General features: G+C 43.7%; 2 protein-coding genes across 4 annotated transcripts in view; one reads left to right on the plus strand and one right to left on the minus strand.

The window, feature by feature from the left end:
• The window catches only part of LOC105017509 (kelch-like protein 29), a 259,421-nt gene extending 256,039 nt beyond the window's left edge, over positions 1–3,382 (plus strand). For both annotated transcript variants that reach the window (XM_010882176.5, XM_010882175.5), the window contains exons 14-15: positions 146–290; positions 1,949–3,382. In XM_010882176.5, coding sequence (XP_010880478.1) covers positions 146–290; positions 1,949–2,132 — 329 coding nt within the window. In that variant the 3' untranslated portion in view covers positions 2,133–3,382. The remainder of the gene's footprint in view (positions 1–145; positions 291–1,948) is intronic.
• A 1,028-nt stretch (positions 3,383–4,410) lies between these two features.
• The window catches only part of atad2b (ATPase family AAA domain containing 2B), a 70,971-nt gene continuing 62,058 nt past the window's right edge, over positions 4,411–13,323 (minus strand). For both annotated transcript variants that reach the window (XM_010882174.4, XM_010882173.3), the window contains exons 27-28: positions 10,184–10,312; positions 4,411–8,237 (exon numbers count right to left, since the gene is read on the minus strand). In XM_010882174.4, the coding sequence (XP_010880476.2) occupies positions 8,196–8,237; positions 10,184–10,312 (171 nt within the window). In that variant the 3' untranslated portion in view covers positions 4,411–8,195. The remainder of the gene's footprint in view (positions 8,238–10,183; positions 10,313–13,323) is intronic.

Raw genomic sequence — 13,323 nt, forward strand, 5'->3', positions numbered from 1 at the left:
CGCAGCATATCCATTTTAGATTATAAACTGTCTCCGCCAATCTTATGTCTACCTTAACATTTCTGTTTTCAATCGGATTTAAATCTTTTAGCTCTGTCTCAGCCTTCCTAAGATCTCTCTGTGTATCTTTCTGTTTGTTCTTCAGATAATAAATATGCCCCAGCGGTCACTCTGAATGGGTACATCTTTATTCTGGGAGGAGCCTATGCTCGAGCCACCACTATCTACGACCCAGACAAAGGAAACATTAAAGCCGGACCCAATATGAACCACTCTCGACAGTTTTGTAGGTAAGAAACCATATCAACCAATATAAACAACTCACCACAGTTCCACAGAACAACACGGTCAAACCGATATGAAACAATCAACGCATTTCTACAGGTTATATTTCATGCACACTTGTATGAACCACTGCCACTCATGATTGCTCTGTAGGTAAGGGGTTATCATGAACCAGTAAGAACTGTTGGAGTGTCTGTATGACGCTCCAGGAAGTCAGATGCAGAAGTGCCATTGAATCTGAGATTCTACGTAGCAAATGTACAACAGAAATCATGCAGTCAAATGTATTGACAACCTTCATTCTGTTTAACCATGTTTGGCTTCTCACTATTTCTGAGTCAGACTAGGACTAGTTTGCACACTCACACAAACACACTGTGTCACAGTCAGCCCTACGCAACAGCAGTCATTATGAACTAAAGCGGACACTTCATCTTTCCTTTTCTCTGTCCTTGTGGGTGAGTCCTGGGCTGTTTATCTAAAACGATGTCCCTTTGGGATCAGCTGGGCTTTTTGCTTCCGACTGAGTTTCTTCTTTATGTAATAGTCTCATAGGTCCCATCAGTGTGTGTGTGTTTGCAGTTGGTATGTTTGTTTTTTTACGGGCTGTGTGCGACTATCTTATGTAAATACAGATTCCTCCAGCCCCCTATAGGGTTACAAAACTGTAATCAGCTTACATCAACATTTTAATCTTTCTCACACACTGGCTGTTCTGTTTCGGTTCCTCACATCAAATGAGCATATTTCTAAGATATTTTTCATTGTTTCCTTTTCTTCCGCAAAGGCACTTTTTAATGAGTATCTCTCTTGGAAAGTGATGTTGTCATGTCGAGAGAATGTGACAATGTAATTGTCCCTCACAGCGACATGCTCAGTGATCTGACTCTCCATTGTTCTCTGTTTCTCGATCTTCATCTTCGTTTCTCTGATGTTTAATTAATATTTCAACCATGAACAAGTTGTTTGCTTTATGAAAACTCATTTTCTAGGAAGATGTCACTTTTTGGTTAATTACCTTACATGGAACAGTACCTAAAACCCCCATAACAAGAAATCTAACTATTCATTGCTGTAAACTTTCAAGATCTTTGGCAACATCAACAAAGTTACTTTTTTTTTATTAAACAAATTAAAATACAGGTATTATGTATGATATTTGTTTTGTAAATGTATTTTATAGTAATACATTACTCCATACAAAATCATTCAAAACTTTTGACAACTAATTCCACTTATTTACTGCCGTCTAGGAAACACAACCTCTTGTCAACCATCCACAGGTGTCAATGGCCAAAGACCTCTATTTTCATGTCATCTGGCCAATGCAAAAGTTGCAATGACGTCTTGCAGTCTACAATCATTTGCAATTGTTGGATGACATGAATGAAAAGCATGTGAATAAAATAACCCTGTACCTAACATAAAATAGGCTGTTGTATTTTTAATGATATAGGGGCACTCTTTGCATATTTCTTATGCATACAAATGACCTCAGTATTTGAATTATGTATATTTTTGTTCATTTACCAAGAATGCTTTGTTACTCCACGGTATATGCAGTTGGCATGGAAAATAGCTAACACATCTCAGTGGATTCATGTTTCTCCAAATGTTTGATCAGGAATAACTTTGGGTCTTTGTGTGCTTCTTCCCTGTGCAGCGCCGTGATCCTGGACGGTAGGATCTACGCGACGGGTGGAATTGTAAGCAGCGAGGGCCCAGCGCTTGGCAACATGGAGGCCTTCGACCCAAACTCCAACAACTGGACGCTGCTCCAGTCACTCCCCTGCCCACTGTTTAGACATGGCTGTGTTGTCATCAAGAAGTACATTCAGAGCGGCTGAGATTTGTAGCCAAATGTGTCACCCCTTCTTCTTTTCTGGACAACCCAGACCCACAGCCGTTCACAGAGGGGCAGAGCGCATCATTTGGCGAATTTCACCCGCCAAACTATCAAACGTAGATTTTGCAGTTATCGTTACTCTCGCCGCGGCGGGGCTGGTTTGTCGAGAGAAAGAAAGGGTCATGTTAGCTACGAGGCTTCCGGGAGACTCCCTGGACTGCTTCGATCTGGTCATGACACTCTCCAGAGTAGCCTTTGGTGGTCGATCGCTCATCGCTGCTTGGATTATCGAACTACAGCCCCCACCCTCCCCTGGGACTTGATGCCAGCATTGTTGTCTTAACTCCCCATCCACATGTCCACCTCCCTGTGCAGAGAGTAGAGATATCTTCCCCTGTGAGTTCCTGGTGCCCAAGCTGTCATACAGAGAGTAGAGATATATTTCCATGTGAGTTCCTGGTGTTGAACCTGTCATACAGAGAGTAGAGATATCTTCCCTCGTGAGTTCCTGGTGCCCAAGCTGTCATACAGAGAGTAGAGATATCTTCCCTCGTGAGTTCCTGGTGCCGAAGCTGTGAAACAGCGTAGCTTAATCTCAACATAATAACACCACTCCAGACTTAAGTCCTTGGTTTGATGTCCCCATGCCTCTTGCAAACTCCTCTTAGGTTTGATACTTTAGTTCAATCCCCTCAGTTAAACTTCTGTCTTTAAGCGAAGTATTGTGTTACTCCTCCAGTGGTTTGTGCTAGTAGAGGGACTGCAAGTAATCTGTCCTTAAGGGAGGGGTTGCTGTGCTTCGATAACATTCAGTAGTGGCATTAGGATAGAAGAAGGAGGTGGACATCTTTAAAGGGACAGTGGAGTGACAAGGGTACAAGGGGAATGAATGGGTCTGCAGGGTTTTTGAAACATCCGGACACTGCCAGGACGAGAATGAGCAGCTGATGACGGGCAAGGAGTCTCATTTTTGTGAAATTAACCCCCCCCCAACCGCCCCCTAAGGTTCTAAGGACACGTTGGATACTTGCAGCCTCTTTCTGGACCCGAAAGGGCATTTGAAGAATTATCACGACATCACCTTGACTCCCAACAGGGCATATGTCCTCCACACAGCCAAAGCACAATAATCACCTGTGGCCCCGAGGAATAGACAGTTTTCACAAGAATTCTGTTTTTCTCAATCGTTTTGTTCCATCCTGTTTTATATTTGTATATCATTGCAACCCATGAGTTGGGTGGGTGTGGTGTGTATGGGGGTTGGGGGGGGGGGGGGGGTCGGTATTCTGTAAATATTGGAAGGAAATATGTATATTTTAAAACCTGATGGTGATTCTGTATAAATGTTTTTAGAAAAAAAAAGAAAAAAAAAACTTGATAGGTTGGACTAAAAATTATGTCTGTAAATCTGTTCCCAAAAGAAAAAAAAACATACTATTGAAACGCAATACATATACCAGAATATGATAAAGCTGTCGACTCATAATTTCTGTTGGAATTAAATATGCATTTTGGACAAAGCAAAGCAGGATCTCCAGGTTGGTCATATAGACTAGAGCCCTTAAAACCTGACCCTGAACCTGTCAGTTCAACTCTGCCTTTTTCATTGTAACCCTCTAATCAGGGACTCATACCTGGTGACATTAATGGTAAGGTGGAGGAGAAAACCAGCAGGCTCGGGACCTCATAGGGTAAGAGTTGAAGACCCCCTGGGCAGGGCCATTACCAGGAATCCTGGGCCCCCTCACTTACGACCCCTGAAACATTTCCACCTTTCCCATTGTTAGCAACGGCCCTGCCCCTGGGCTAAATGTAGCATAGTTCACAAATCTGGGACATTATGGTGTGACACAATCACTACACAAGGACGATGTTGGGATTATTGCATTTAAATTGATTGGTGGTTTGCCAAGTTGTTGTAGATGGGTGACAAAGCTACAGACTGTCTATATTGGTTCAGTTTAAATCCATGGAAAGACTTAAGTGCCAGCCCCTTGCCTTAGAATTAATATTTTTTGTAAATTCATAAGACAAAAATACACTTGCAGTTTTATACAATGTAATATCTACCCCAGAGACCACTTTGGGATGTCAAAAGCATTCAACAAACCCTTATTCAAAGCCATATTCAGTGAATATGCATAAAAACTTTATAACCTTGGTGTAAAAGGAATCAGTTACAAAGCCAAATGGATTACGTTCAGTTGTTTGACAGGTGGGTGTGCTGCCATATTGGAGTCATCCAGTACTAATGAAATTAAAGAAAGTGCGACAAAAAGTACAATTTTCACCTTTATTCAAGTATATCACAGCAGTTTTTTAGAAATACAGTAAATGTTTCATTTCAAATAACTTACACTAAAGTAACACTCGAACGGGGTAGAGGATATTCAATGCACCATAACCTCAAAATGAGAAATCATTAAATGGCAATGCTACGAGAAACAAAACCTACTAAATGAATCCCATTTGAAAGAGGAAAATTCAGTATTTAAGTAATTTGTGAAAACAAAATGTTGTGCTGGAAAATTGCGCTCAGCCTGCATACTGGACTAAATCATCTTTAACTACCAGACAAAAATTGGTTGTTTGTCCAAACTGACTCAAATATATAAACAAGAATAATAAGCGAGAGGCTGACAAAAATGTATGACATTTCAAAACCCAAATCTTTATTCCCGAATTCTTTTTAAAATATTTGGCAAAGAAAAAATACCCTGCCCCCAAACAATTGCTCACAAAATTTGATATTACTTTCCTTCCAAAAAAGTAATAAGATGGTTGCCGAATTGATAGTGAGCAACGCAAATAAGAACTACACAATAAGCTACTGAATTTTCTGACATTAAAATTCCAATAAGTCAACGTTTATCCAGTATGTAACAGAAAAAAAACACAATAGAACGAAATCAACACAATGGAATATTAAAGTTGATCGGTAATGTGAAGAAACCTGAGACAACTGTAAACTCTTTATTCCCCGAAACACGCTAAAACCTGCTACACAAGCGCTACCTCACCTCAGCACTAAGCTCAAAAAAACTGAGTAACAACTTGAAAAAAAAAAAATCTACAAATTCAAAAATGTACAAAAACTGTTTTAATGGATATTAGGTGGGGAAAGAAAAACGTGTCTAATAATGCTGTTAATAAATAAAAAAGAAACTAGAACAAAGGAAAAGAGATGAAAATCTGCAAACAAGTTCAGAAGAAAGATGGTGGCTATGGACAGAAGACTAGCGATAGCTATGAAATGTCTGAAGCAATGTCTGTGGGACAGAAATGCACCGTTAGACATTTCCTTGAAATTAAATGCTGTATGCTGCAGCTTGGCTCAAATGGGATAGACAAACGAGAAAAACAGAAAAGGTGAGAGCCAACCCCCAAAAAACATGTTGGGTTAGCGTGGTAGCCACATAACTTTGTGCTGGTGATCCAGTACCTCACTGTGACAAGTTTCAAACATGGCAAAAAGCTGTCTGCACCCAGTAAACAGTTTGTCTTATTGGCATTCAAATAAATTAAGCTGAGGTAGCTGTGTTACTCTATCTCTGCAGTAGTCCAATGCTTAAGCCTCAATGCTAGTTTGCATATGCTCTTAATGATACTTTTTATTAAATCTTCACCCTGCGTTCCGAGAGAAGGCAGAATGGAATTGGGGTGGACAGCACCGGAGGTTGGAGTTTGGATCAGAATGAAGCAGGTTTTCAGTACAGGAGAGCTAGGTGAGCAGGATTTATTCCAGCCCAAATAGTTTCCACACTGAAGACATTTGTTGTTGATTATTAAAAACAAAAATGGCGTTGAGGTTGGAATAAAAGCCTGCCCGCCGAGCAGTTGTTGATTTGAAAAACCCTAGATTGATGTTAACGACCCCAGCCACAATCTAGTCAAAACATGGACTCATCTGTGTTAATGGAAAGGCAAGAAAAAGGAAGCTGACAAGCAAAACTGCATACATCTTATCCACAAGGTGAACATTGATCTAGTCATAGCTGTTTAAACCCGGTTCACTTTCAGACATAAGCCATCAAAAAAAAGAAATATTGAAAAAAAAGTATCCAACAAATTTGAACAACAATGCGCTTTTTTAACCCCAGCAACCAGACCCAAAATAGAATGGCCTTGCAGTGTCCATCAACAGAAGCTCCCCAATCAATGCAAATGTTCATCCAAACATTGTTTTTAACAAACAGGAAAAATATTTCGGAAAACAAACGTTTAAAAAAAATATATATATCTCAAACAAATGCCAAACATAATCCACATAACTAAGTTATTTTATGTTCATCTTAATAAGGTAGCTATTTAGTTTCCTGTGAATGTCAACTCAGTGTTGACTGAAAACAGCCCCATTGAATCTCATCACCTAATTAGCTGACATTTTTGGGTGGGGGAAATTGGCACATAAATTTTTAACTACTGTGACATCGGTCCACATAAAATGAATATTATTAACTTATCTTTAGTGGGCAGGGGAAAAAATTACAACAGTTCTTCCTACGGAGACCTTTGCAGCGTTTGGTACTGGAAAAGTAACCTATTACTATTGACCCCCAGTCATACGTTGTTTCAAGGTTCAAGTTAGGATTGTGAGTGGGGTAGTATGTCAAACCCTTTGTATTACATGAAATAAAAGCAGTTGGTTACACTAACGGCTGTTCTTCCAGAAAGTGATTCATTTGGGGTTAAATAAGGCACATGCCAGGTAGTGCAAACTACAAGATGTGTCCAATTGAATTTGAAATGCTTCCAGTTATTTCGTTTAGATTTGGATGGATTGTCGAAAATAATCTAGTGGGACGCAGTGTGTGAGAAAAAAAACAAAAAAAAAACACAGCATGCCACAGATTTAGACTCGCTGCCACACACAGCAGACGTCAATCTGTTCGTTGTAACTGCGAAAAAAACACACACATACAAAAAATTACTAGAACGCATCTATGAATGTTTCATATTCACAGCCAACTTGGAGCAATTGCTTCCTCAGCTCCATTTGATGCGTTTTGGTAACACTTTTTTCTTAAAGGGGATATTTTGTTGTTTATGTAATCGGTTTGCCTGCTGGCAATGGATTCGCGCTGGAGTCGTATCTCAATCTCGTGTACAGCATTTGATTCTAGCCCTGCAGCTGAAACATGAACCTACTTCAGGATCACGTTAAGAAATAGTTAACGTACATCGGACAGTAGTGTTCTGGGTGAGAATCGCAGCAACCGTTGTCTCGAAGCTGATGTCATCGTCGCGTACAGTGCCAGCGTCTCCCCGAGCCTTGGCGGGCGGAATCGACGGCGTCTCCAACACAAGACAACGGGGTTCCCGTTAGAGCCGTAACAATCGCAAGCGACACATTTCCGATTCAGATGCTAATCAAACCAGGGCTGTTTGAGTGGCTGTGAGGAGGATCTGCAGGCGGTTGTGTTCATGAGAAGGCCGATGGTGACTCGGTACTGAGAGATGAAATGGACTCTGCCATAGCGAACAAGACAGGAGACTGGATCAACCTTCAGGCTGATTGGGAAACACTCACACTGCTGGTGGCAATCTGCATGGGATTACTGTGTGTGTGTGTGTGTGTGAACACATGCATATGACTGATGTATTTGCATGTGTGTAAGCACCCATGTAGTTTTAAGTGTGTGTAGCCAGTTCAAAAGTAGGCTGTTGTCTAGATATGACATCACCGCATTTTTTTCTTCTTGGTTGGTTGGATTCCGAGTTACTCCCAAGAGCAGCATGGATTAGGATAGCACCTGAATAGCACCAGAAACTCCTGTTTAACCGCTCACGTGTTCAGGAGTCTGTTTGGTTGTAGACTGGGTCTGGGGTCCGACCAGGTTCCCTGAGACTAATAGCACCATAAAAAGTGGCTCCTCTTCCTATCCGTTGTCTTTTTCCTTGTTCTGTTGTTCACGTTAAGACCAGGGTTCTGCATTGGTTCTGTGTATAAGGACTTGGCTCAAAAGCTGGTCTTTGTCCCTCGTTGTGTGTGCACGTGTGTGTGTGTGTGTGTGTTTGTGTCCAAAGTCTAATCAGGTTCAACCTGACCTCTTTTGCTGGGACCTCACAGGAATGTAATGAAATTCTGGACTTTCCTTTCCATCTCCTGAAAAACAAAACCATCAAAACAAACGGGTGAAAACCAGGTCTTAACGCAACCACACACATTGCATCTGTTCACTGTTCCTTTAAGATTAGCACTAAGGCATAAAAACAAGCTTACAGGTGCTCAGTAAACGCACCATGGGACCAACCTCTCTCTCTACCCCCCCCCCCCCCCCCCAAAAAAAAAGAAATGTTTAACAGGGTGATCTGAGTGTTATTTTCGGTGTCATGGAGATTGGGAGTTCTACACAAGTGGATGAAGGTGAGTGATCCTTATACACTGCAAAGCACTTAGAGACACGGTGAAAAGGTTCCAGAGTAACCCGTTCACTTAACACCGCCTCTGAGAACAGACAGTCCCAGAAAGCTTTATTTAGACATAGGCGGACATCCCTGCTTTTAAGGCGCGTCTGTGTGACCCATCTTTCTTCCCTGCTTTTAACACCTATCGGCCCATAGCGGTTGGAGTGACAGCCGGCTCCTCTCAGCTCAGCGCTACGCAGCTTAATGCTCCCACACCATGTTGCCGCGATTGGGCGCGTCGCTCGCTAGCGGAGACACACAGGCGCAGAGAGGTGGGGCCCCACCAATGAAGGCCTTCTCACTAGCCGTGAACCCAGGGTAGCAGAGGCATTGGATTGTTTTCGGGCTCCAGAGTTACTGTGGCGCCGTAGTGGCAGCCTAATCATGGAGCTGCTACACACTGTTTAAATAACTCTTTCGTCTGAAAATGTCATTCCATATATCTGATGCTTTTGAGACACAGGTTTGGCAGATACACCAAACGTTTTACAGTGGCTAGTTAGAGTAAGCTAGGTGGCTATTGTTATTGGTCGAAATCATATCTGGAGATGGTAGCAGCTTTTGTTTCCTTTGGCCGACAGTGCCCTATTTAACATTATAGTCGCTGGACATAGAACAGGGCGCAGAGGAATAAATCAGTGCGAAGGGGGAGACTGCTTATAGGGAGGATAACTGGACTTCTAGATTCTATGAAAAGCATTACAAAAGTTAAATGTGTCATTATACATCTCATTTAGCTGATGCTCCTACACAGATCGACTTGTATCCCATCAATAATGTGTACATTTAGTCCCTATATTACTTCACCCCTCTCATTTTTATTTAAACATGGAGATGTAAGTGAGTTAGATTCTGTGGTTGATTTGGTGCCCTTGATGATGTGGGCCAGATTGGAAATGTAGCCCGGATCAAGGAAAACACCTCTTCACCAATGATAAGTGCCATGGGTGCTGACGGCAAAAGGTCAGGCTAACATACTCTGGACAATGTCCCCTTCACTGCCCTGGGGTAATGGGAGGTAAGACGAGCGCAAACTGGTCGCGAGCGTGCCATAGCCTTAAGAGAATATTCCAGTAGTTCAGGAAGTAGTCTGACTACTGCAGGAAATACAAAAACGTACGCTGTGTGTGTCCATCCACCATAACATGCCTTAGAAAGACTCTTAAAAATACCAGCTCCACAGCCGGGAGAAACTAACGCACTGGCAAACATTGGTCCAGTCTTCAGCACTCAAGCCAGCCTTTCCACGGCGACGCCACGGTTCTCCTCTGACACCTCACTGGAGATATCGCTATACCTTCTTGCTCACGGCCCTTCACTTGTGATGCAGTGGCCTAATTTATACCCGGGCATGTTCCCAACTCACAATGCCTCCTTTGATTGTCTTGTGACAATCTAAAAATGTGGCCAGGTTCAGGACAGAGGTCCACGTTAGAACCAGGTTTTAGCAGGGCTAATGACGCTGAAGGCTTCATGGTGGGTGCTACAGTCCTAAACCCATTCGCACCTGTAGAAGCCTTTAAACTCCCCATTAGCTTTCAGACAAGGCATGCTCTCTGACTAAGCCTGTATCTCCCCTCAGGCTAGCGTTTAAAGGGCTAAAGAAGCTTTTAATCTGTGTGTGTGTGAGTGTTTCTAACCAACCTCCAGTAGCCGCGTCTTGTCGTAGTCCTGGCGGTGTTGGTAGATGCACTGACTGAGCAGAGAGTATAGTCTCTCCAGGCGCTCCACGCTGTAGCCTTCGCTGCTTCGTATTACTGTCTCCAGGAGGACCTGGGAACGGACACACATACATACACGTTACTGAATTCTCAATGTTAGATCATTTCTTCCATTTTGGGAAAAGGGCACGCTGGGAAGCTATTGGTTTTTGTCGACACAGCTTACAGATGCACAGGGCTAATGGATGCTGATTAGATGAGAAACAAGAGGCTCCCCCTGGAAGCCACGTGTTCGAGCCATCGACAGGGTGACGTGTGATCGCACGCCAGCGGAAAAACGGGCACGACCCTTGAACCAGCCGGGAACTTGCACACTGTGCACTGACGCCACATATTCAAATCTCCTTTGCATGCACACACACACAGAAATCAGCTACATTCAGAAGCAATTAGGATCAGAGGGACAGCTAATTAAGACTAATCATAATTACTTCAGTGTTTACATTTGTCTGCTACTTTAATTAAAACACTCTGGACAGTCAGAGACCCTTCCAATTGACCGGCTCTGTCAGCTTGCCATTGCGTGTTTGTCTGTGTGCGCGCACACACACACACATTCTGATTAACATGCAAAGGCTGAAACTGCCATCACAGAGCAACTATATTAAGTCATTAAACACTAGGCAAACAGAGAATCCCTGACAGCAAATGAGGTGTGTTGGTAGGTGTGCGCTGCCCTATGAAATGTCAGGATTATTCTTGGAATGCAGAACAGCAGTGCAGCGTTGTTCTGGCAGGACTGGGAAAAAGGTCTGGCGCTCGCTTATCCATCTTGCTACTGATTCAGGGAATAACCTTTTTGTACTTCTCTTGGCATGTAGGTCTAGTTCTTTCCCTCTAGACTTTGTCCTCAGAGCAGAGCGGTCAGGAATCCCAGTCATTGGTCACAGAGTGGTCAATGTGCACCAGCAAAATAAATAGTAACAACAGCCTCCACTACAACAGGAAAACAGACATCCCATATCTGTTGAGATCTTGAAGCCCATCTACTTTCGTGGTTGTGTAGCATTTCGTAGGCTCCGCCCCAAAAGGAAAGAACTGATGGAGGAGAGAGCGACGTTCAGAGCAGGGTTGGCCAGGGCTCGTGACGAAGTGGAGCGGGACAGATGGAGCCCAGTCCCACATTTCTAAGGCCCCGTCCGCGCTCCACTCCAGCTCCGTTCACACGCTCCACCGGCTGAGCCATACAAGACGCCCCCTCTCTCTCCGCGTTAGCCGGCTGATTTAATCAGCACCTTTGTCCACAAGCACTTGCCAACAGTGGTGGGTGGGGGGGTTGTGTGTGTTTTGGCCAGTATACCCCCCGAGGTTGGAAGCTCCTTGCACACAAAAGGAGCAGTAATCTAGCCTGTTAAAAGGGCTGTGACACAGACCATTGAAGTCCCTCTTTCCAATCATGGGACATCTTTATCTCCTCTCTCTTTCCTACAAAGGGTGAGAGGGCGGGGTGGCAGACAGAGAGGGGAAAAGACGGGAAACATTTACAAGCGAGGGAAAACACGAGCGCAAACGAGGTGTCGCAGCCGCGGTTCGTAACCCCCGACCTTTCGGCTGAGACACCGCACGGACAACCTTCCCAGAGCCCTGCACGCACACACGCACACACACACACACACGTCTCTGTCTGAACACAGGGCGCGAATCGGATCCACGCGCACCGCCGTTAACAGGGATGCATTCCCGGCATGTTTCACCCCGTGTAGGGCAGCTAACGAGGCCACTGACAGACCCCCTGTGATTCGGACAATGTTAGGCGTGAACACGAGGCTTTGGGATTAAGACGGACATCTCGATTTCAGGAACACCCACCTGGCACTCCTGGAGGCCAGGCTTGAGCCCTGTGAATTTCTGAAATAGCGACCCCCGGGGCGACCGCTTGGGACGGCGGGTACAGAAATAGGCTCAGCCGATGCTGGAGCGGGAGAGCTGATCGCTTGGATTCCTGTTAACAGTTAGTGTTACATGGTCGTATAAATGTCTCACCCCGCCGGGATGGTGGTTATTAGTGTATAAATGTTAGCGTTGACACACAACTCCTGGCCTTGATCAGCCACAATCCCTTATTGGGAAGGAAGATTTCACACCGAATGGCCGAGACAAATCTCAACACGGTCAGAATGCCTCTGAAAAGGGGTTAGCGACCACGTCATGGACAAGTACTGAAACTAGAAGATCACTGGGTGAGATCACTAGGGTGTACACTTATTTTTTATATTTTCAGCAAATGCAGTTGCACCTCGATGCATCATTAGAAATGCATCAATTTACCCAGTAAAAAAAAGGTACGCTCAGGCCAGGGGATCGACTTCAGGCAAAGAGAGCAAATAAGGCCATTGCGCTTTTGATGTAGTACCTATCTGGCCATTAGCAGGTGCAATGAATGGCCCTTTTGCAGCATAAAATGGAAGACTGCAGCACTACGTTGATCGCTGCATTTGGAGCCATCTGGAACAGACGGTACAGATAGTGGCTTTGTTAAGGACCAAGCAAACCTACTCAAAAATAACACTTGAAACCAGCTAGTGGCTTTGTTAAGGACCAAGCAAACCTACTCAAAAATAACACTTGAAACCAGCTAGTGGCTTTGTTAAGGACCAGGCAAACCTACTCAAAAATAACACTTGAAACCAGCTAGTGGCTTTGTTAAGGACCAGGCAAACCTACTCAAAAATAACACTTGAAACCAGCTAGTGGCTTTGTTAAGGACCAAGCAAACCTACTCAAAAATAACACTTAAAACTAGCTATCAGCATTGGGGCCTTGATGAGAACCAAAAATATAGGCAGGGGGGAGGTTCACTTCTCAACTGTTCAACCTATCTAGGAATTGTAGTTGGCATGATGACTTATTAACATCCAAAAGAGGTAGTCTGGAAAACGAACTTGAGATCGTCAGGGATGGTGTGATCCTGTAAATGAGAGCATGACAACTTCCTGATATTCTGGCCATGTCTTAATGACTCATCTGAGTTTGCAGGGGAGGGCTGAAGAGACGTATTCTGGCTTGTAGAAACACACAGATGAGCATGTCGCTCTGGCCCCAGATTTAAGTGCAGAAATTGAA

This window comes from Esox lucius, chromosome 18 (assembly GCF_011004845.1).
Source record: "Esox lucius isolate fEsoLuc1 chromosome 18, fEsoLuc1.pri, whole genome shotgun sequence".
Classification (NCBI taxonomy): Eukaryota; Metazoa; Chordata; class Actinopteri; order Esociformes; family Esocidae; genus Esox; species Esox lucius.